This window comes from Sus scrofa, chromosome 12, assembly GCF_054392235.1.
Source record: "Sus scrofa isolate SSC_HxYL_T2T_F1_AM1 chromosome 12, Sscrofa_HxYL_maternal_Yorkshire_Landrace_v2.0, whole genome shotgun sequence".
Classification (NCBI taxonomy): domain Eukaryota; kingdom Metazoa; phylum Chordata; class Mammalia; order Artiodactyla; family Suidae; genus Sus; species Sus scrofa.
The window spans coordinates 35,665,219-35,690,979 of record NC_139394.1 but is presented as its reverse complement, the minus strand read 5'-3'; the positions used below and the strand labels follow the sequence as shown (position 1 = coordinate 35,690,979).

At 34.9% G+C, this 25,761-nt stretch overlaps 1 protein-coding gene and 1 long non-coding RNA gene across 11 annotated transcripts in view; one reads left to right on the top strand and one right to left on the bottom strand.

Moving 5' to 3' along the window:
• Positions 1-25,761, bottom strand: part of STXBP4 (syntaxin binding protein 4) — a 201,527-nt gene that overhangs the window by 145,482 nt on the left and 30,284 nt on the right. For 4 of the 10 annotated variants that reach the window (XR_014820421.1, XR_014820422.1, XM_021067245.2 and 1 more), the window contains exons 5-9: positions 24,075-24,181; positions 23,679-23,898; positions 22,283-22,361; positions 21,405-21,449; positions 15,249-15,343 (exon numbers count right to left, since the gene is read on the bottom strand). Coding sequence is in view for 8 of the 10 variants with exons in the window: in XM_021067245.2 (XP_020922904.1) it covers positions 15,249-15,343; positions 21,405-21,449; positions 22,283-22,361; positions 23,679-23,898; positions 24,075-24,181 (546 nt within the window). In the remaining 2 variants the exon portion in view is untranslated. The remainder of the gene's footprint in view (positions 1-15,248; positions 15,344-21,404; positions 21,450-22,282; positions 22,362-23,678; positions 23,899-24,074; positions 24,182-25,761) is intronic. The other 6 variants (XM_084983104.1, XM_021067244.2, XM_084983105.1 and 3 more) reach the window with 3 other exon arrangements.
• LOC146398168 (uncharacterized) overlaps positions 1-25,761 on the top strand; it is a 114,093-nt gene that overhangs the window by 65,487 nt on the left and 22,845 nt on the right. The window lies entirely within an intron of this gene.

Below are 25,761 nucleotides of genomic sequence, written 5' to 3'. Positions count from 1 at the left end.
TATTTCTTTTTATTCCTCTTCTAATCTTTCATTGTTAGTATACAGAAAGGCGACTGATTTCTGAATGTTAATCTTATATCCTGCTACTTTGCTGAATTTGTTGATCAGTTCAAGCAGTTTTTGGTTTGAGTCCTTAGGGTTTTCTATATATAGTATCATGTCATCTGCATACAGTGACAGTTTTACCTCTTCTCTTCCTATTTGGATGCCTTTTATTTCTTTTGTTTGTCTGATTGCTTAGCTAGGACTTCCAGTACTACGTTGAATAACAGTGGTGAGAGTGGACATCCTTGTCTTGTTCCAGATTTTAGTGGGAGGGCTTTCAGCTTTTCTCCATTGAGTGTTATATTTCCTGTGGGTTTGTCATAAATGGCTTTTATTATGTTAAGGTATGTTCCCTCTCTACTTTCAGGGATCATTTCTATAGTTTGTGGCTCAATATTGTTAATTGCAAAACTAGTGCACTTATTTTAACTTTAAATTGTGTCCTAATACATTAATATATTTTAATTGATTGATTATTCCAGTCTGTTTTTTATTAAAAAAAAGACATTTTTTTTTCTTTTCAGGGCTGCACCTGTGGTAAATGGAAGTTGCCAGGCTAGGGATCGAATGGGAGCTGCAGCTGCCGGCCTATGCCACAGCCACAGGAATGCCAGATCCAGGCCACATCTGTGACCTACACCACAGCTTGTGGCAACGCCAGATTTTTTACCCACTGAGCAAGGTCAGGGATTAAACCTGCATCCTCGTGGATCCTAGTCAGGTTCTTAAACCCACTGAGCCACAATGGGAACTCTAGTAGAAGACATTTTGTATGTCTCCTCGTCTAGATAAGTAAAGACTTTACTTAGGTACATTCCTAGAAGAGGAAACACTGAGTCATACATTATTTACATTGTCAACTTTATTAGAAACTGCTCTCCAAACTGATTGTATCAATTTATGTGCAACACTAGTATATAAGTCCTTGTATTTTTCTATATTCTTAAGATTTGCTGTTTTCATACTTTAATTTCTGTCAATATGTTGGATACGAAATAGTACTCTGTGAATTTTAATTCTTCTAACTACAAGTGAGATTTAACTTCTTTTATAATGTTTGTTAGCAATGTTTTTGGCTTATGATTTATTTAGCAATATGCTTTAAATTTTCATACATGAAGTTTTAGGAAGTATTTTTTGTTAGTGAATCCTAATTTGATGGCATTCTCTCCAATTGTGAAAACTAAAAATGTCTGCAGACACTGCCAAATATCCCCGAGGCAAAAACCTTGCATCCGTGTCCTTGAGAACCACTCCGGAGACAAATGCTATTAATAGTTTGAAGTATAATTTTCCTTATTTTTTTTTCATGAATACAGCACCTACATATTTTTAAAAAGGTATATTTTGACAAAAATTACACTATATACAGAGTTCCGTGTTTTTTAAAAAAATTATCAATATATCACAGCTTTCTACTCTGTACATTTTAGATCTTTTGCATGCTTTTTAAAAATTATTTTAATAGAACATTAAAGCCTAGAATTTAAGTATGTTTACTTCAGATTTTGAATGTAATGCAAAACATTGTAAAAGCCCCTTCTAAACTTCTCTCCAACTATTTTAATATTCCCAAGCATTTTATTATGTCTTTGGAATATACTAAAAATATACATATAGAGTTCCCGTTGTGGTGCAGCAAAAATGATTCCGACTAGGAACCATGAGGTTGCAGGCTCAATCCCTGCCTTGCTCAGTGGGTTAAGCATCCGGCGTTGCCATGAGCTGTGGTGTAAGTTGCTGATGTGGCCCAGATCTGGCACTGCTGTGGCTCTGGTTAGGCTGGCAATGGTAGCTCCAACTAGACCCCTAGCCTGGGAACCTCCATATGCCATAGTGGCGGCCCTAAAAAGACAAAAGACAAAAAAAAAGTTTAAAAATTAAAAACATACATATAACAAATACACATGTTTTAAAGCAGGACAATTAAACATTCATGAATCCATTTAAGAATTATAAACCTGCTAACACGGTTGAATTTATGTCATATACTCCTCTCCTACTATACTAGAGGTAATCACCACTAAAGAATATGTCATTATCATCCCCATACTATTTACTTTGAAATGGTTTGTTGCACACACATGTATCCCTAACATGTTTTTAGCTTACTAGCAAAAAACATTCTTGTATATATCTACAAGAGCACATAGGTAAAAATTTCTTTAGGGTATACACCTAGGAATAGTATCAGTGGGTCTTTTTCTGATTTATCTCTAGGAGTTCTTTATATATTTTGGATACCAGCATTGTATACATTAAGTGTATTACAAATATTTTCTCCCAGTTTTTAGCATAAGTTTTTACTTTCTTACATTCTTTTTTTTTTAGTGGAGTTTCTTATAGATAGTTCTCAGGCATGTTTTTATACCATTACTTCATATAGTAAAAGTGTTTATTTATAAAAATGTATATAAATTTATAAATATATAAATATATTTGATGAATAGTTTTAAAAAATATTTTAAAGTTTTGATTTGTATATAAGTGTTACTGTACTGTATATACCAATATGTGACTTTCCTTTTTATTAATAGCAGATTTGAGATATAATTCACATATGCTGTTTTGGGATATAGTTAAGCAGTATATTTAAAAAGTTGTACATCAATTACCTGAGTCTAGAAAATTTTCATTACCCCCAAAATAACCCCATACCCATTAGCAGTCACTTGCTATTTCCTTATACTGCCAGCTCCAGGCAGCCACTAATCTATTTTATATCTCTATGGGTCTTATAGAGACAGAAAATAGATTCTGGGCATTTTATATAAATAGAATTAGTTAACTTTTTGGATCTAGCTCCTTTCACTCAGCTTAATGTTTCGATGTTTGTCAATGTTGTAGCATATATCAAAACTTCATTCCTTTTATGGCCCAATAATAGTCCATAGTTTGTATTACTACATTTTGTTTATCTTTTTTGAGCTAAAAATGTGAATCAAGAATAAAATCAGGAATAAGATATTATTGTTAAAATATTAGGTAGAAAATAACAAATTAGAAATTCAATGATCATGTGAGTGAAATAGCAGATGATTGCCAAGAAAATGAATTAGAGAAACAATGCCTCAATAAAGCTGGGCAATAAGAAGCATGTAATTTGGGAGGCAGCTAATCAGAGTTAGTATTATAAACACCTTGTATGTTTGAAAGAAGGACAGAGATTCTGATTAATTTTAGACTAAGTTAAATAAGCATGTTAAAGTTTTAAGGTAATCACTAATAGAGTTATGCAAGAGAATGCATAATTTCTAAAAAAGTTGGGGAAGAAAAAATAAAATGCAAAAACCACTAACCAAATAATCAAACATAATCAAACAAACCAAAGAGTGATTTAAAAAAGAACAAGGAAAAATTAAAAAAATAAGACGGCAGACATGAGCTGTAGTATAGATTGCAGATGCAGCTCGGATCATGCATTGCTGTGGCTGTGGCTGTGGCTGGCAGCTACAGCTCCAACTGGATCCCTAGCCTGGGAACTTCCACATGCTTCAGGTGCAGCCCTAAAAAGACAAAAAGACAAAAAAAAAAAAAAAAAAAAAAAAAAAAGATGGCAGAAATAAATCAAAAGGTATCATAATGAGACTGAATATTAAGTACGTGGAGCAATGGCAACTCTTTCATAAGACTAGTAAGAGTGAAGATGGGCAGAACTACTTTAGAAAACAATACACCAATCTAATAATTATTTTCTGAGCATGTACTATGAGCCAAATATTTTTCTAGGCGCCAGAGAAAGAAAACTGAAAATTCTGACAACACCTTAAACAAATTCTTTGACCTCGTTAATATTTTAGTAATCAACTTTTAAACAGTGTAGAAATGATAAATTCAGTATTTAGAATAGAGTTACCATCAAAAAAGAAAAAAAAAAAAAAAGAATAGAGTTATCTCTTGAGGAGAGAAAAAGTTATATATGACCAAGAAAAGAGCACAGGCAATGTCAAGGATTCTCATTCTTAGCGGAGTGGTGAGTATGTGTGTGTTTATTATTCTTTAAACTGTACACATAAAATAACCATTCTTGCACATGATAGATATTTTCAGGTAAAGGAATAACAATTTTACTAAATTAATGCAAATAAAATACCTATCACAGAAGGTACTCAATAACATTATATTTGGTAATAAAATTGCAAAATGCAATTAACTACAGTATAAATTTTTTTTTTTTTTTTTTTTTTTTTGTCTTTTTGCCTTTTCTAGGGCCGTTCCCACGGCATATGGAGGTTCCCAGGCTAGGGGTCTAATCGGAGCTGACCGGCCTACACTAGAGCCACAGCAACTCGGGATCCCAGCCGCGTCTGCAACTTACACCACAGCTCACGGCAACGCCGGATCCTCAACTCACTCAGCAAGGCCAGGGATCGAACCCGAAACCTCATGGTTCCTAGTCGGTTTTGTTAACCACTGCGCCACGACGGGAACTCCCTACAGTATAAATTGATCCTGAAATAAACTTAGAGGAAAATTTTGTTTAAAGTAAAATTTACTCTAGATGAATACAGTGTGTCAGTGAGGAAAGTTCACAAATTTAAATTGGAAGTAATTTGATGAGAGGCCAAGAGTAAGAGGACATAGAACTCATCTCCCCCCATAAACACATAAAAATACACCTACAAGTGGAACAATTCTCATGGAAAACAAACTGGAAACTGGCAAAAGGACTCCTATACAACCAAGGCTGAAAGAAAGATACATCATAACTGGGTAGGACAGGAAAAAAAGTAATCCAGTTGGGATCTGTGGCCATGGAAGGATGATGAGAGGAAAGAGATATTACAAGGGTGGACACTTGCCCAGAGAAGCGAGCATGCTGAGACATAGACTGGAACATCCCAGTCCTGAGCAGGAGGTGGGGGTTCCTATGCATAGCATACGAGACCCTTTGGCTGGAGAACTGCTGGGATAGACAGAAAGGCTGGAGAAGATGAGACTATACTCATGAGGAGTATGTAGGTATTAGCCCACCCCCAGGCAGGGCACAGAGAAGTCTGCCCTAGTAGCTGCCACCCTGCCATACTCCAGAGTCCAAGCTAACAGAACAGCCCAGCCCCACTCACTCCATTCCACAGTGTGACACTAGAGCTAGGGAGACCAGGACCTGGAAAAGTCTTGGGTGGAGGCAGCCATTCTTGGCTCAAGAAGTAGCCCAGAAGCAGCCCAGACTTCTGACAGCAGCAAGGCAACCAGATTTCCTAGGACTGCCCTCGCTGAGTGCACAGGCCCAAGCTGAGTGAACACTCTGGCCCACCTAACTCCCTACCAAAGCACAGCACTAGATCTGGGGTGACAGTGACCAGGAAAAAGATGTGACTATGGGCTGCGTCTGAGTGGAGGAGAATAAAGGGAAAAGAATGAAAAGAATTGAGGACAGTTTAAGAGACTTCCGAGACAACATTAAAAACACCAATATTTGCATTTAGGAGTCCCAGAAGAAGAGAGAGAGAGACAAAGGGCTGGAGAAAATATTTAAAGAAAATATTTAAATAGCCAAAAATTTCCCTAACATAGGAAAGGAAATACTCAAGACCAAGAAGCACAGTGACTCCCATACAGGATAAAACCAAAGAGGAACATGCCAAGACACATATTAATTAAATAGACTAAAATTAAAGTCATTGAAAATATTAGAAGCAACCAGGGAAAAAGCTACAAATAAGATGCAAGGGATTCCCCATAAGGATTTTTTGCATAACCGATTTTTTAGCAGAATCTCATAACTGATTTTTTAGCAGAATCTCTGCAGGCCAGAAGAGGGTGGCGTGACATACTTAAAGTGATCAAAGGAAAAATCTACAACCAAGAATACTCTACTCAGCAATGCTCTCATTCAGATTGGACAGAGAAATCAAAAGCTTTACAGATAAGCAAAAGCTAAGAGAATTTAGCACCACCAAACCGTCTTTACAACAAATGCTAAAGGAACTTCTCTAAACAGAAAAAAAAGGCCATGATGAGAAACAAGAAAATTATGAATGGGTAAGTTCGCCAGTAAAGGCAAACATACAGTAAAGGTAGGAAATCATCCACATAGAAAGATTATATCAAAGTTAGCAATCATTAGAAGAGGAGGGTACAAGTGCAGAATATTGGAAATGAATTTGAAACTAAGAGACCAACAACTTAAAACAATCTTGTGTGTGTATATATATAGAAAGAGAGAGAGAGACTGCAGTATAAAAACCTCAAGGTAACCACCAACCAAAAGTCTATGATAGATACGCATACTAAAAAGAAAGAGAAATCCCAAAACAATACTAAAGATGGTCATCAAGTCACCAGAAAGAGAACAGAGGAAGGAAAGAAAAAAAGACCTATACAAAAAATTCAAAATGATTAACAAAACAGCAATAAAAACATATATAGGGATAATTATCTTAAATGTAATTGGATTAAATGCACCAACAAAAAGACATAGACTAGCTGAATGGATAAATAAAACAAGCCCCATACGTATACTATCAATAAGATATCCACTTCCACCTAGAGACACATACAGACTGAAAGTGAGGGGAGAGAAAAAGGTATTCCATGCAGATGAAAATCAAAAGAAAGCTGGAGTAGCAATACTCACACCACACAAAACAGACTTTAAAATAAAGACTATTATAGTAGACAAAGAAGGACACTACATAATGATCAAGGGACTGTTCCAAGGAAAAGATATGACAGTTGTAAATATATATGCATAAAACATAGGAGCACCTCAAATATAAGACAAATGCTAACAGCCATTAAAGGAGAAATCAACAGTAATACAACAGTGAGGGGCTTTAACACCCCACTTATACACAAAGCACCCAGACAGAAAATAAGGAAACACAGGTCTTAAATGATGCATTATACCAGATGTACTTAATTGATATTTATAGAACATTTCATCTGAAAGCAGCAGAATATACACTCTTCCCCAGTGCATAGGGAATATTTTCCAGGATAGATCACACACATTCTGTGGCACAAATCAAGCCTCTTAAATTAAAAAAAATTGAAATCATATCAAGTATCTTTTCCAACCACAATGCAAAAAGACTAGAAATCAATAACAAGAAAAAAAAAAAACAAACAAAAATGTGGAGCCTAAACAATATACTACTAAACAACCAATGGATCACTGAGGAAATCAAAAAATACCTAGAGACAAATGACAACAATGATATAATGATATAAAACCTACAGGATGCAGCAAAAACAGCCCTATGAGGGAAGTTTACAGCAATACAAGCATACCTCAGGAAACAAGAAAAATCCCAAATAAACAATCTAATATTACAGCTAAATCAACTAGAGAAGAAAGACAAACAAAACCCAAAGTTAGCAGAAGGAAAGAAATCATAAAGACCAGAGTGGAAATAAATGAAATAGAAATGAAAAAAACCATAAAAAAGATCAATAAGACAAAAAGCTGATTCTTTGAAAAGATCAACAAAATTGATAAACCCTTAGCCAGATTCATCAAGAAAAAAAAAAATGGAGAGGGCTCAAATCAATAAAATTAGGAACTAAAAAGGGAAGTTACAGTATACATTATAGAAATACAAAAGATTGTAAGAGACTACTGCAAACAACTATATGCCAATAAAATGGACAACCTAGAAAATAGAAAAATTCTTAGAAAGATATAAGCTACTAAGATTGAACAAGGAAGAAATAATAAGATGAATGGACCAATCACAAGTACTGAAATAGGAATTCACACTGTGGATCAGCAGGTTAAGGACCCAACATAGTTTCCATGAGGATGTGGGTTCAATCCCTGGCCTTGCTCAGTGGGTTAAGTATCCTGAGTTGCTACAAACTGCATTGTAGGTCATAGATGCAGTGCAGATCTGGCACTGCAGAGAAGACACTGATGGCCAAAAAGCAAATAAGATGCTCAACATGGCTAATTATTAGAGAAATGCAAATCAAAACTACAGTGACATATTAACTCACACATGTCAGAATGTCATCATCAAAAAGTCTACAAACAATAAAGGCTGGAGAGGGTGTGGAGAAAATGGAATCCTCTTACATTGTCCATAGGAATATAAATTGGTATAACCACTATGGAGAATAGTATGGAGGGTCCTTAAAAAACTAAAAATAGAACTACATATGACCCAGCAGTCCTACTCCTGGGTAAATAGCTTGAGAAATCATAATTTGAAAAGATACATGCATCCCAATGTTCATAGCAGTACTATTTACAATAGCAAAAATATGGAAGCAACCCAAATGTCTATTGACAGAGTAATGGATTAAGAAGATATGGTATACATATACAATGGAGTATTACTCAGCCATAAAAAAGAATGAAATAATGCCATTTGCAGCAACACAGATGAACACAGATATTACCATACTAAGTCAAGTAAGTCAGAAAAAGACAAATATCCCATGATATCACTTATAGGCAGAATTTTAAAAAATGATGCAAATGAACTTATTTACAAAACAAAATCAGATATACAAATTTTGAAAACAAACTTATGGCTACCAAAGAGGAAACATGGGTGGGGAGGGATAAATGAGGAGTTTAGTGTTAATATATATACACTACTATCTGTAAAGCAGATAATTAACAAGGACCTACTCTATAGCACAGGGAACTCTACTCAATATTCTGTAGTAGCCTACATGGGAAAAGAATCTGAAAGGGAATGGATATATGTATAAATATAACTGGATCACTTTGCTGTATACCTGAAATGAACTCAATCTTGTAAATTAACTGTATTCCAATATGAAATAAAAATTAAAATGAATTGGAAAAAAATAAAAATGAAATAATTTATCACTAGACTAGAACCGGCAATAAAAAAAGAAATAACTCCCTGCGAACAAGAGTCTAGGGCTAGACAGCTTCAATGGGAAAGTCTATCAAACATATAAAGAACTTATTCTTCTAAAACTATTCAAAAAAACTGAAGAGATGGGAATACTCCTAAACTCATTTTACAAGGCTACCATTACTCTCTTACCAAAATCAGACAAAGACACTACAAATATAATTACAGGCATATATATAATTTTTTTTTGTCTTTTTGTCTTTTTAGGGCCACACCCACAACATACGGAGGTTCCCAGGCTAGGGGTCTAATCAGAGCTGTAGCTGCCGGCCTACCCCACAGTCACAGCAAGGCCAGATCCTAGCCACATCTGTGACCTACACCACAGCTCATGGCAATGCCAGATCTGTAACCCACTGAGCAAGGCCAGGGAATGAACCTGCAACCTCATGGTTCCTAGTCAGAGTCATTCCTGCTGAGCCATGATGGAAACTCCTTTGATAAATATAGTTGCAAATATCCTCTACGAAATATTAGCAAACTGAATCCAACAACATATGAAAAAGATCATATACCATGATCAAGCTGGAAGCATTACAGGGTCACAAGGGTGGTTCAACATACATAAATAAATCAATGTGATACACTGCAATTACAAAAGGAAAGACATAAACAACATGATCATCCCATAAGATGCAGAAAAGGTATTTGGAAAAATGCAACATCCATTCATGATAAAAACTCTCATCAAAGGGGTATACAGAGGATATATCTCAACTTAATAAAGGCCATTTATGACAAACCCACAGCCAATGTGATACTTGATGAAAAGCTTGAAGGGCTTCTCAGTAAATTCAGGAACAAGACAATGCCCATTCTCACCACTTGTATTTAATATAGTATTGGAAATCTTAGCCACAGCAAGCATACAAGAGAAAGAAATAAGAGGTATCCAAGTTGGTAGAGGTAAAACTCATTATTTGCAGACGACATGGTACTTTAACACACAGAACCCTACGGACTCCACACAAAACTACTAGAACTAATAAATGATTTCAACAAGATAGCAGGATACTAGATTAGAATACAGAAATCTGTTGCATTTTATACTTTAATAATGCAATATCAAGAGGGTAAAGTAAAAAAAAAAAATCCTGTTTAAAACTGCATCAAAAAGAAAAAAGCATCTATAAATAAACTTAACCCAGGAAGTGAAAGACCTATACTCTGAAAACTATGAAACAGTGATGAAGGAAATTGAACTTGATATAAAAAATGAGAAGATATCCCATTCTCTTGGATTGGAAGAATTAATATTGATACCCAAAACAATCTACAGATTTAATGCAATCCCTATCAAAATATTCATGACATGGTTCACAGAACTAGAACAAATACTCCTAAAATTTATATGGAACCATCGAAGATCCAGAATGGCCAAAGCAACCCTGCGGGTAAAAAAAGAACAAAGCTAGAGCTAGAACCTTCCCAGACTTCAGACAATACTACAAAGCTACAGTAATCAAAACAGCATAGTGCTGACAAAACAACAACAACAACAACAACAAAACCCAAAGAGACAAAGAGATCAATGGAACAGAAATAAACCCATACACCTATGGTTAATTAATCTACAACAAAGAAGGCAAGATATAAAATGGAGAAAAGATAAATTCTTCAACAAGTGGTGTTGGGAAAGCTGAACAGCCTCATGTAAATTAATGAAATTAGAACAATCCTTCACACCACATACAAAAATAAATACAGAATGGTTTAAAGACCTAAATATAAGACATGACACCATAAAACTCCTAGAAGAGAAGATGGGCAAAACATTCTCTGATATAAATCATAGCAAAGTTTTCCTGGATCAGTCTCCAAGGTAAAAGAGATAAAAGCAAAAATAAACAAATATGACCTAACTAAACTCAAAAGCTTTTGTACAGCAAAGGAAATCAACAACAACAAGAGACAAGCTATAGAATGGGAGAAAATATTTAGAAATGGTGCTACTGAGGGGTTAATATCCAGAATGTACAAATACTCATAAGTTAAATAGAAAACAACAACAATAACAAAACACCAATCAAAAAAATGGGCTGATCAGCTCAACAGACATTTCTCCAAAGGAGACATGGAGTTGGCTGACGGGCACATGAAATGATGTTAACATCACTAATTACTAAAAAATGTAAGTCACAGCAACAATGAGATATCACCTCATCCCTGTCAGAATGCTTATCATCAAAATCTACAAATAACAAATGTTGGAAAGGATATGGAGAAAAGAGAACATGTACACTGTTGGTGGAAAAAAGTATGGAGATTCTCAAAACAAACTAAAAAGAGAATTGCCATATAATTCAGCAATTCCACTCCTGGGTATATACCCAGAGAACCCCAAAACACACATTTGAAAAGGTATACGTACCCTGATGTTCCTGGAAGAACATTATTTACAATAGCCATGATAGTAAAGCAACCAAAGTGTTCATTGACAGAGAGCTGGATTGGCGTTCCCATTGTGGTGCAGTAGAAACGAATCTGACTAGCATCCATGAGGATGCAGGTTTGAACCCTGGCCTCACTCAGTGGGTTGGAAATCTGGCATTACTGTGAGCTTTGGTGTAGGTCACAGACATGGCTCAGATCCCATGTTGCTGTGGCTGTTGTAGCTCGGATTTGACCCCTAGCCTGGAAACTTCCATATGCTGCCACTGTCCCTAAAAAGCAAAACAAACAAATAAGCAAAAAACCCAGAAAACTGCATAAAGAAGACACAGGAGTTTTTCTGTGGCACAGTGGGTTAAGAATATGGTGTTTCATGGTAGCAGCTTGGGTCGCTGCTGTGTTATGGATTCAATGCTTGGCTGGGAACTTTTGTATGCCACAGCCATTGCCAAAAAAATTTTTAAAAAAATAAGAAATTTGGAGTATTACTCAGTCACAAAAAAGAATGACAGTATATCATTTGCAGCAATGTGGATGAACCTAAAGATTATTGTACTATGGAAGTCAGAAAGAGAAAGACAGGAGTTCCTGCTGTTATGCAGTGGGTTAAGAATTCACGTGGTGGCTTGGGTATTTGCGGAGGCACAGGTTCAACCCCCGGCCTAGTGCAGTATGTTAAAGGATCTGGCACAATTGCTGCAGCTGTGGTATAGGCCACAGCTGTGGTTCAAGAATTAATTACTGGCCTGGGAACTTCCATATGCTGTGGGTGCAGCCATAAAAATAAATACATAAATATACAAAAATAGAAAATAAATAAAAAATAAAAATATTAAAGAGAAAGACAAGTGCTATATGATATCACTTATACAGGGAATATAAAAATTAATGTAAATGAATATATATGCAAAACAGAAACAGATTTGCGGATGTAGAAAACAAAGCAGTGCTTACTAGAGGGGAGAGAGAAGGGAGGAGGGGTAAATTAGAGGTATGAAACTAAGAGATACAAACTCTTGTATTACGTATAAAATAAATAAGCAAGAGGGATATACTTTTTAGCACAGGGAATTATAGCTATTATCTTATGATAACCTTTAATGGAGTATAATCTATAAAAATACTAAATCACTATGCTGTACACCTGAAAGCAATACAATACTGCAAATAAATGATACTTCAATTAAAAAAATAAATGGGAGGTAATTTAATTTTGATCAAAAAGTTGATTCCAATAATTTCTTGAACAACTAATGCCATCTTTTAACCTTAAACAAAAATACAAATTTGTTCAGTGGAGAAATAAATGCCCTTGACTTTTTCTGACATATAAATGATGAATCTAAAAAATATATCCTCTTTACTAGTCACACACTTCCTAATTTAATACAAAGAAAACCTCATTAACTACAATCATCAGATATAGGCTATGCAACTGCTCATTACAGCTTTCTTCAAATGTTACAGTAATGGCTCAGCGGCATGCATCTGTATCCCAAAGCATTTTTCTCAGGTTCAAAAATACAGATAGTGAGGAGGTACAATAATTCTTCATCTTCAAACTAACTAACATATTATATCCCTATTTCTATGTTTATCATACCAACTGACAGGTTTAACGCTGGGATCAAATGACACACAGAATACTCATAAAAACACTTGGAAGAAATTATCCCTACAGATAACCACAATAATAATTATTTCAAAATATTTGTATATAAAATCATTCTCAGAGTATTCATGGAAAGAGGCAATCCATTTTCAGATAAGGAAATAAGAAATAACTCAGTATTAGAAATTACTTTCCAACGTATACTGATACAAAAATGTCTATCTAGACTAAAAAAACATGGTGGGTTTCATGAACACAATGCCCCACATACACATGTCTTGACAGGCAATTTGCTTCATCAAATTCTAACTTTTTTGCCTTTCTTAAAAATTGTGCTGAGTTGGTTAACGACTTAATAACCACATAATTGTCAAAACATTTTCCTTGTGAAACCTTTTACGTCACAATTGCTTAGATACTGTATGCAGATACTTAAAGAAGATAAAGTAAAATGATATGATTTACTACATTTTAAAGACTTGAACACATTGGCCCTATCTTTTACTAAACAGGAAATATGTTAAAATGTAATAGATAATAAATTTGAATCTACCTACAAAGTAGCAAGTAAAATGGAAGGATCTATTTCAAATTAAAGTGATGCAGCTATAATTACATTAATACGTAAATGTCCTTAATAGCTTAGAAAATATTTAGGTAAATAGAAACTAATTTAGATTTTAGAAAAAATGTTTTTATTAAGTGACATTTAGTATCAAATTATGAAAACAAAGAATGATCTACTAATACAGTTATGAAATAAATATTTGGGATAAAAGCAGGGAAGCTGAATTTACAGAAAATGTAAATGCGTTTTCTTTGCTGTAAAACAGCCATTTTATTTTTCTATAAAAATAAGCAATTTTCTTAGGCTAAAAAGAGGACTACAAATGAAATACTGACTCAATATGCAAGAAACTCAAATTTCTCAGAATCAATACAACTTGGGATGATTTTTATATCTCTAAGAACATTAATGAATTTAAAAATATCATGCACTAGGAAAATTTAAACTGGGTAAATGAACAAAGGCTGCTAGGTAAAGTCATTAAATAATTTTCTCCTTATCCAGAGGAATGGTTAGTATTAAATTTCGGATGTCCAGAAATGTATATTCCAGCAATATCACTAAAATGATAATTATTCATTTTTTTAGATACTAATAGATTTATTTTTAAACCTCATTCTATTTTTTGAAAATGTCAGAATTGACTGATTGTAACAGTTGCCATTATCAAGAACTCACATTTTAGCCACAAACAATAAGTAAGTAAAAGATACTTAGAAGCAAAAGATACTTAGGAGTTTGAAGATATAAAGGAGAACACCTCAAGTATCTGATATGGGAAATTTTTATTGAGCACAAACCAGGTGTTTAAAAAGTGGCAGGTACACAAGGATTATACAGACGGTTTGACCCACTGATAAACATAAAAGATGACAGGGTACTGCAAAGTGACATTCAGTGCTATGGGTATGCAAAATACGGCAGTATTGGCCTGTACTGTAAAGTTTAAGGAGCTGGACCAAGGACTTGGAATTCAGTCAGCATTAGAACAGTAAGATTGAAACTGGCCTTCAAGAGGGTATTACTAATAAGACCATGCAAAAGTCTAAATATGTAAAGGAATGTAATTCGTATTTGTTCCAGCTATGCATTTTCATACTCTTCCTAAAATGTGAAACAATCCTTATCCACAAAAACCATCAGGAATGTAGAGGCTGTGAACCTCTATATCTACTTTAACATTAAAAAAAAAAATTTAACTTCACATATATTTGCTCCCAGGTAACCTGAGAGGAAAAGGTTTTAAATGCTTTTCGACTTGCAATTCTTCTTTTTAAAATCATCTTATGTTTCTTTTACATAAAGAAACTCTCCCCAGGACGACTTTTTGGTACATTGCTACCACCCTCTTTATATTTAGTAGGCGTCTATTATGTTCTTTAGGATTTAGTTCCTTTGACTTTTTAAAACAGTGAGTGATGGAGTATCACTTCCTTGCACTTATTGCTATAACATATATGAAGTCTACTATACTTTTCTTAATTTATCCCGTGTTTCCTGATTCCACATTGTAAAACACCACATTTGTCTCATTCCTACACAGGAGGATACTGTTTAGTTTGAATGTCAATTTAGTTACCAAAGATTTTATTTCTATTTTTGTACTAATGAAGCACTAAGAACTGCTCAACTTAAATATGAACTGAATAATTTAAACTCTAACTGTCACTCATTTAACTGTAAATCCTAATAAGTCTTCAAAAAACAAATGGCTCCAATCCTTTATACTCACAAAGAATAAGAATACTTCTTTGCTGTTGTTTATGGGAGAACAATGAAAACTTTAAGTATTTACCATTTCCAGTTTTTCTACCTTAAGGCGAACAGAAGGATTTAAGGAAATCTTCTTTCCTTGTGGTCCATAATTATCAGTCCAGGCAGGGGCAATATCTAAGAGACAACAGGGTGCACATTAATTGGAAATTTAATTGGAATGGAACTTTTCATTTGACAGGATGTGTTCTGGGCTCCTGCTGTTCAGAAATAATTCTGGATAATCACTTGGCAGTTTTCACTATATTTTTGTTCTTTAAATCTAAAATGTATCATATAAACCAGCTTCATTTGAGCCCTAAAAGATATAAAAAGAATAGCATTAAGTCCCACAGAAATATTAATTTAAAAGACAAACATACATCCTGCCACTTACACTGTCAGCACAATGCCTTACTAATTGCAAAATGAAAAGTCTTTTTTCTTCCAAAATGGAGAAAATCACATTAGAAATTCAAAAAGGTCATTTTTCTTTGACTGGCCAAAATGGTTTTGCTATGCGAGTTCTGGAGGTACTATGGAAAAACTCATAAATGCTAATTGTTTCAGGTTGGCATATAAAGTATGATATAGACTCAGAACTTCTTGAACTATTTCTTATTTTACAGAAGGGTTATATTTCCAGTGGCATAAATGGGGTCTCAAGAGTTGAATGTCATACACCTTTCATCCATTCTTTAACTCCTCAGTATAACTAATACACTATTTAGATGAGCTTCGTACTTGGTGCATGAATAAAAACCAGGTGTCACAAGGAACTAGACCTTAAAAAATTATTTGCTTTAACATGCCAAGGTTCTCAAATTCCTGCAATTCACGTCAATTTTCACATCTAAATTGTCACTATTCTAAATACACTTTTTAAATGGTATTTTACTAGTTCTACATAGAAACAAGAGGAAGAGAAAAAACTTTTTAAAATGTCACATTTTTATGCAGTGTTTTAATTTTTTTTTTATTTCTCAGAGCATCTGTCTCTAAGTACAAAATGATTTGCATTCTCTTTCTTAAGAACATAAGAAGTGCATATGAAAATAAATAGTCTTCCTCTAAACCTTTAACACTTCCTTAACAGTCTATGTAAAATCTTGAATATAGCTTATAGGTGTCAAGATCATAAAAAAAAAATGGTTACTGACTTTTAGCTTTAAATGGAATTCAAACCTTGAGAAAGACTGATTTTAGTATAATAGAATTTTTATAATTTTGATAAAAGCGACAAAGATCCCTTTATTACTGTGATACCTAGTGGTTGGCCATGGGATAAAAATATACTATACATGTATTATTTTCCTCTTAAGAGAAATTCTGTGCCAATTATAAAGTGTGGCATAAAAGATGAGCATGGAGTGAAGTGGTGTGGAAGGCCAAAGAGCAGATAAGTCAACTTTATTTTTCATTTTTAAGATTGGGATGTGTGAGGCTTGACAACGACTTTCAGCCTGGTGCCTGGCCTACCATTAGCTTGTGTCCATCTAACAAGTGTAAGCGTGTGGAAGGGGTAGACAGGAGACAAAGGACAGAGGGAGGGACAGGAACACACACCAAGGCATGTGTTCTCATTTATGTTTCCCTACGTCTAAACATAAAAAGTTGCTGTGTGCAACAGTGGAAGTAACAGATGATTAGCTCTTACTTATGCTTACTTTTAGCCAAGCAGTACACTAAGTACTTAATGTTTATAAACTCAATAATCTTTACAATAACCATAGTGACATAGGTGTTAATATATTCAACCGAAGGATGATGAGACTAAGGCCCAAAAAGGTAAAGAAACTAGCCCAAGATCATACAGCTAGTAGGTGGCCATGTTAGGATTCTAATCTCTTGTGACTCCCTTAGACAATCTCTTAAATGTGTCAGTATCTTTCATCATCAGTTTTCTTTTCAGTGAAGTAGGAAGAATAAAACAGTCCACCTTACAGGAATTATAAAGGTAAAGTAAAAAATCATAGAAAACTACTGTGAAAACCATAAAGTACTGTTCATATTAACACATATACAGAGAGCTTAAATAGGAGATTTAATGTAAAATTATACTAACCCCACAATTAACAATATGCAATCATGGCTTAACAAAATCTTACTTTCCTCTAGCCAAGTTTTCCCCTAAATTTTTACCTTTGATCTAAAACCTTAGGAGGATCTGGGCATAAATCCAGCATTCTTTGGTAATTCACGGTAGCTTGACCTGAAAAGCACCCCCAGAGTCAGTTTTCCTCATTTCCCAGTGTCCTCTCTTAATTCTAGCCTTGAGCTCTTTATTTGCTCCTCTCTTGGGGAGTGAGACTTTTCAAAGTATGGCTTATTATTCTCTTGGAGCTTCTCTTCCTATTCCTCTTTCAGGAGGAGAAAAAAGTAAATGTTTCATAACGGCAAGATCAATACCGTTTAGTTAATACCATGAAGCTCCCCATGGATATTTTTCCTCATCACTGGTTTGTTTTCAATTATAAAAACCTTACCACAAGAGAGTTAAGGCTTGTGCTGTGGTCAGGTAAAGGAATGATTGTATTTCTTCCCTTAATAATTCTTTTTTTTGAGCAGAGAAAGGTTCTTTGCAGGGTGATACAAGGAGATGATGGGTAGCTTATGCCCCCCCCTAAAACCCTGAACTCCTCTAAGGGTTTTCACAAAGCATTTTTAAAAGCCAGGTTATGGGGGTGGGGGTCCCAGGGTATGTGATCAGCTTATGCACAATTCTCTGATTGGCTGATAGTTAAGAAACAGGCAGTCTCACAGGGGTTAACATTATTGGTCCTTAGGCTCCAGGAGGCCTGGGGGCTGTATGCTCATGGTCATCAAATATGTAACATCTTCCATTTGGTGGGGGTTTTTCACACTCATAAAACAACTCAGAAAATGTGCATCACATGCTTCAGAGAGGAGCCAAGGCAGAGAAGATGGGGCAAAGTCCTGCCCTGGGAAGGTTCCATAGGGTCCTGCTCAGTTATAACTCCCTCCTTTTCTTTGATACTCCTTAATCTTGAGTAGAACAAGGGTTGGGCAAGAAAAGGAATAAAGGATAAGGAGGTTAATCATAAATTTGACAGAGGTAGCCATAGGGTCCTGCTCAGTTTCACCAGCAGACACTGCTTTGAGAGTGGTGGCATCTGAGTCTGTCACAGCTACTCCATTTTTACTTCCAAATGCATTTCTCTCCTCAATGGCCAAAGTAGATGTCACCATTAATGATTTCAGTGCTTTTCTAAATATCAGAAGATCAAAAATCAGGTTTTTCCAAAGCACAGAGTGCCTCATTTCCTAATCTCCTTCCTGAATTCCCCTCAGAGGGTGTTGAAATGTCAGCGAATGCAGTGACTATTGATGTAATCTTTATAAAGGAGGATGGCGAGTGCCGATTTTTAGTTGGCAGGGCTCCCTCATGGTCATAAATTTGACAGTAGTTTTGGGGGCATTTCATGATGACGGGCAACTCACTCAGTGTATTACTAGACTAGACCTTATTAACTGTAGCCAAAAGTTTCTAGACCACCTATCCTACTAGTCTCTTATTGCCCAGGAAAATATTCCCTCTTGTTGCTTCTTCCCATATCTAGAGATAACACTATTACAATCATTGATCTCATATGGAACTATATATCATCATCATTTTATCAGTCATACACATGTTAGTACAAGAAATAGTTTTGTAAAACAGGCAATATAGCTCATTAAATCGTTGCAAATATCTCCTGGTTTGGGCCAGAATTGGGAGGGGATGTGTCAGTTTTTTCTTTGCTGAAGTCATTCACAGGTGGGCTGGGTCAGGATGCTTCCTGGGAGCCCTCTCCAGCTACAATGAAATCTCAATCTCAATACTTAACTTCTTGAAGACAACTTCAGTTGGATAGGCAGATCTGCCCAAAAAAACACCTAATGTGGACCACAGCTCCAGACTTTTGAGCTCCAAACATCGGGGGCCAGCACCTGTCAGGGACAGTCCCTCCAAGATCTCGGAGCAAAGTGTGCTCTGGCAGCTGCTGAAGGCTCAGGGACGGCGCTGCTCCTGGACAGGGCTGACCTGCCATGGGCACGGATTCCTAGGCTGTCTTCACCAAAATTGTTAAGAGCACATTTGTGTGAGCGATGCACAGTGAGGCCAAACTGAAAAGTCAGAGTTTGGAGCAGAGAAAGGTTTATTGCAAGGCCATGCAAAGAGACGAGTGGCTCATGGCCCCTCAAACATTTAACTATCAATAATTCTTTACTAATTTCCTTAGGAACGTCATTAGTATATTTTTAGCTCACTTACAAACATGCATTTTACGGCTTATGGCAGGAGCAACTGACTCTGGACTCTGAAATAAAAAATTTATATAACAATAGTTTCTACAAACATATTCAGGAATAAAGTGAATTTAAAACACCCTAACCAGTGTTAAACTTGGGAATGATTTTGAGAGGGGAACAGGGGTAGATTTGTCTCATTAAGTTTATTTTTGTAGAGGTTAACATTAAAACTCATTTCTATTTTTTAAATAAATTCCAGCTGGCTGAAGGAATCTAAATGTTATGGTTAGGGATTCTAATTTTGGAATAATCTATAGTTAACTACTTATATCAGACAAATCACAATAAATATAAGTTACCTAGAGATAATTTAGAGTTGACTTTGCTATTTTTCCCCCCAGAAACATCTGGCCTAATGACATTTATGTGGCATAAAATGGTACTGAGTCATGTTCCATTTTAATTGTATTTTAATATTTAGGTACAGTTTACTCACTCAAATATATTTTTCACTAAACTATTTTTCTATTACAAAATCTAGCATCATTTCTTATAGTCAGTGATGTAAATTTCTCTCAGTTTGTTCATTGCTACAGGATGTCCTTGTCTAATCAGATTTGCCTCCCAGGGTCACCTGACATGTAGTGTGTCCTTATTTCTTTGGTTTTTGATCATGGTGCCTCCTTCACTTAGGATGATCTCCTACCTCCATTCATCCATCAACTGATGTTTACCCCTCCTTTCAACATCTGGATAATGTCTGATTTTTGCCAAGAAATTTTTCTCTGTTGATTTTTACATATTTTGTAACAAATCCTTTACTTGGTTCTAGCTTTTGGAGGATGGGGGGGAGGATGCAAAATTGAATTAAAGGATAGCTTTCATTTCTGCTCTAAAAAACATGTCTTGGAATATCTGAGCTATCCTCTAAACTTCAGGTTCTGTAATATTAACAACAGTAAAATGTACTGAGAATATTCTATGTACCAATTACATAACACACAATCTATTTAATCACTGTGTTTTCCCTATACCACACTCAAGCCACTTATTCCTTTTTCCCTTAGTCTGCTTTGTTCATGACTACATGACTTGTGCAAATGTGCAATTCATCCACAATACAGTATACTTCTTAAAGTACTAAAACCATCTACCCCTGTTCTCTTCAACACAGAACATTACAAATAGTACAGTAGTTATTCAATAAAATAATCATATACAGACATAAAAAAACACATATGTTTTCTAATCTGAATAAGGAAGACTTTAACCCATGTTTTATTTCACAAAATACTACTAAGTATCTCATGGAAAATATCCTAATTCCTTCATAATTCCTATTGAACTATGACACACATGACACACTTAAATATTTACTGAATAAATAAATGGCTAAAAGAGGCATTAAGTAGTTCAATTACTTTCAAAATTAAAAACAAGTTACATAAATGCCTCCTCACCATTGTTTGCTTCTCTCATATATCTCCTTTTTCTCACATGGTTTCCCAGTTTAAAATAAAAACAATATATCAAGAGAATGGAAATAAACTATGTAAAATAAATAATACTAATAAAGTTTCTAAAAGTCAACAAATCCCACCAAATAAAAAGATATAAAATTTATGGCTAAGCACGGTTCCTAACCCACTGGTAAACACTGTTCCAAATCAGAGAAACTAATATGGAACCCACTATAATTTCTGTTTAGTAGCTATGTGCTATGCTGTGAATATTTGTATCTACCCAAAATTCAGATGTTGAAATCCTAATCCCCAGAGGTCACCATCTAAGAGTTGGGGGCCTTTGGGAGGTACTTAGAGCATGAAGGTGGAGCCCTTATGAATGTGATTAGTGTTCTTATGAAAGAGACCCCACAGTGCTCTCTAGATACTTCCACCACGAGAGGACAAAACAAGAAGTTCTGCAACCACAAGAAAGCTCTCACCTGGACCATGCTGGCACCATGATCCTGCACTTCCAGCCTCCAGAACTGTGAGAAATAAATGTTTATTGTTTATAAGGCACCCAGTCTATGGTTTTTCATTATAGTAGTGCAAATGGACTAAGATACTACCTACTTTATACTAAATCTTTATTTTGCAGTTTTGATCTAGATAATGTTCAATTCAATATTAAAATATATGACTAACAATTTGCTTTATAATTTAGACATACATAATTAACTTTTCCACAGTACAGTTGTTTTATAAATTTTAGAAATAATTTAAGGGGAGGAGTTTTATAAAACTTTACAGATTGATAGAAATCCTTTTATGGGTAACTTATACAATTAATCCTTTATTGTTTAAAAGTCAGTAAATCATTTCATAGTAATCAAGAACCAATAATGCTGAATTCACAATGTAAACGATGTTCTTTCCAATTTATATCTATCTAATCTCTTCCAAGAAACATAAAACATATTTCTTTTCTTAAGCTATACTCCCTCCTGTAATTTCTCTGAAAGGTACATTTAATATACTTCACCAGGACTCCACTAAAAGGGCGCAGCAACCTAATCTTCATTTATAGAAGAGTTTTCATTATTTGGTTTCAACAGTTCATTGATTACCGCAGCTTTGTAGACACTGTTATAATAATGCATCTTTTAAAATTTCAAACTTTTGTTCAGGAAAATTTCCAATAAAAGTCATAATCTAACAGGGACCACTGCACAATACATTCATTCTGCTCTTTTATTCAATGAAGGAAAAAGGCATAATGCACCCTTCTTTAAAGTCTATTAAGTCACATTATGCACTCCTCATTGAGAGAGTAATTGAAAAAAATAACTAAGCTAAGAGGAATTAAATGTGCATTTACTTGTATTAGACATATCTGTAGGGCTGTTGTCCAGAGAAGTAACTGGAGTTTGTTCTGTTTTCTTGTATCCAGTTTTTACCTGTGAAAGAAAATGAGGAAAATGAAATGTCATTTTCTAAAGTAGGTCAAAGACTAGACTGGAAGCTCATGTGAACATTAAAAGAATGATTAAAGAGATTAAAGCAATAGTCCCCAAAATATGAAGCCTTTAAAATTTTGGTATATTCATCTTCAAACAAAGCAATTTAGAATTAAACGCAACAATTGCTTTCGGCTCTACCATATCCAAGGGCAACAAAACACAAGGCTATGTACCTTGTCTGTGAAAAGGTATTATAAACCCAAATGAAAAAGTATAAGGGGCTGAGAGAAAATCTTAAATTCTGTATCAGATTAGTGTGGACCTGAAACTGAAGTTGCCTTTTTTTCCACTGACTAAAAGCCTACCTGAGTTTCCAGTTTGTTTTACAGCTAACACAGATTTAGTGTATACGCTCCATTTTATAACTCTGATTATTATTACTGCACTATAGCAATAGTAATCATAGTCATCCTTCCATATCCACCAGTTCCACACCTGCAGATTCAACCAACAGCACATGAAACTATTTTTTAAAAAAATTCTACAAAGTTCCAAAAAGCAAAACTGAATTTGCCACACTGGCAACTATTTACATAGCATTTACATTGTATTTACAACTATTTACATAGCATTTACATTGTATTAGGTACTATAAGTAATCTAGAGATGATTTAAATTATACAGGAGGGTTGTGTAGGTTATATGCAACTATTACACCATAGTTAATAGTGGCTTGAGCATCTGTGTTATTTTGGTATGTGGGGGATGTGGGGAAGTCGTCCTGGAACTGATCCCTCTGCAGATAGTGAGGGAGGACTATAATTACATCAATTTTGCCATAGAAACTCCCCTTTTTGTGTGATTCCAGGATGAACTATATTTCTGCACATACTTGTAAGGGAACAACATTTACCTACACTGTGTACAAAAGAGCCGAGGAACAGAAATGACGATTGCCCATCTTTAGTCAAGCAGAAAATGGGAAAAAACAATGAATGAAACCATATTAGAGATGATCTAAAAATAAATATAACATTTTATATCATAGTTTTGAGTGATATCTAGGCATACTTTGCAATGCCATTCCTGATGATGATTTTCTGGACAAAGGACGCAATGATGTGAAAAATGACATTTTTAAGCACAGCATAAAAATCTTAAAACAACAATAAAAGATCTTTCAAGGAAACACTAATTTACTAACAAACTATATTACCAAAATTATAGGCATATAATTTCATATATATATATATAAAACATAAAGACATAGGGGATTTGTGGACTGCATAAAAAAACAGAGAAATTTAAGATTACCTGATTCATCTTAAAAGAAGGTAAAATCACATTTGTAGATTTGGGAGTGGATGAGGTCTTTGGAATTAGTGTTTCAGGGGGAGAAGAAAGAAGACTAAATGTTGAGGCTTGAGGTCCATATTCTCCTGTAGCTTGTAAAACAGATATACACGATGGATTTTCTAAATGATTGTTGTCAGATTTTTGTCTTATGAATGCTATCTCCCAAGCAGATTCTGACCTAGCATTAAAAAGAAATCACTTTATGGATATTAGCACAGTTGAATTATATGATATTCTTTCAAATATTATCAAAAAAATACTTCTTTTAGATCTAAAGTATTAAGACAACATAAATTGTTATATTTAGGGATCTATGTTAAATGACACATTCCATTTTATAGATAGAATAGTTACCTCAACTTGGCTCTGGTAATTATGCTTTTTGCTTCTTCAAATGACACGCCAATCATAGACTCCTTGTTTATTGAGACAAGTTGATCTCCTGGCTTTAAACGTCCATCCTAACAAAAAATAATTACAGTTGTAAATAAATTAAGGTGTTTCTTTAAAAAAGTAATTGATAAAATATTTCAAGCAAAGCACAGTTTTAATAAAGAACGTCTTGGAGTTCCCATTGTGGCTCAGCGGAAATGAATCTGACTAGCATCCATGAGGACGCAGGTTCAATCCCTGGCCTTGCTTGGTGGGTTAAGGATCTGGCATCACCATGAGCTGTGGTATAGGCCATCAGCTACAGTTCCACTTTGACCCCTAGCCTGGGAACATCCATAGGCCATGGGTGTGGCCCTAAAAAGACAAAAAAAAAAAAAATTCTTAAAAGAGTTGTAAGAAAAATTTTAGATAAAGAACCTCAATAGCAAAAAGTTTTGATTAAAATCTGGTTTGGTAATATGCGTGATGAAATGGATATATTTGTGTATTCCTTGAATAAGCTCATGGCAAGGAATCCTGAACATATGAAGATATAGTGCGGTACACCAGGAAAAGAGACCTGTCTTAAAAGGTCAGTATAATGAGACAAACACAGCTCTGATGGTGATAAAGCATGTCAAATAATTCTAGGATATTATAGAATACCAGGCTCATTCACTTTAGTTTCTAAGAATTCCTGTATCTTTTACCCTACCAGATATTAGGAGTTATTTCACAGTTAGAAAATTGAAAAATTCAGTCAAGGATCTTAATTATATTGATTCTACCCACGTTTCTATCCATGGTCAAATCTTCTTTACTGGAACTGTTGTCCCCCCTGTGACTCAGGCCCACCTGGTTGTACAGGTAGCTTTAGTCACATTCTACTAATATAATGATCAATTCTAAGTGGCTGCCTGGCATTGTCTTTGCCAAGTCCTGGGGCTCTGCCTACAAAGAGCCTAACTGAATAAGAAAAAGCATAAAAGTTACAAGACTTAATGTATATGTTAGGCAAGCTTCTCAATCTTCATTTGTCTTTCTCTTAATTCAAACTAGAAAAGAAGAATGAAATCTCTTCATTTTCAGTTCCTAAGATGCTCCTGGATTTCTCATTCACACAAATATGGAAGGTATTATTTCTATATCTAGGGAAGAAGATTATATGGTTAAAAAGCATTTTTACCCTTGATGGTATTCAAGTAAATTCAAGGAAATATCTTTTTTTAAAGTCTTATCTACACTATATCCTTGAATAACTGATCTTTGATTTGAACTGCATTATAATCATGTGTTTTATGATTACTTTACTGCTAAATAACAATAGACATTTACTATTATTTCTTACACTGAATACCAAATACATAGGTAAGCAAATAATTGTAACATCAAAAATTGTTATGGGAACATGTTATTTCAAATACTGTATAATAAAAGATATTATAATCTAAATGCATAATGACCCTATGACTCTTCTGAAATATAGACAGAAAAATTAAACCAGAAGTTCCCATTGTGGCTCAGCAGTAATGAACCCAGCCAGTATCCAGGGAAGGTTCAATCCCTGGCCCTTCTCAAACGCTTAAGGATCCGACGTTGCCATGAGCTGTGGTATAGGTCACAGATATGGCTCAGATCTCCTGTGGCTGTGGCTGTTGCGTAGGCCAGC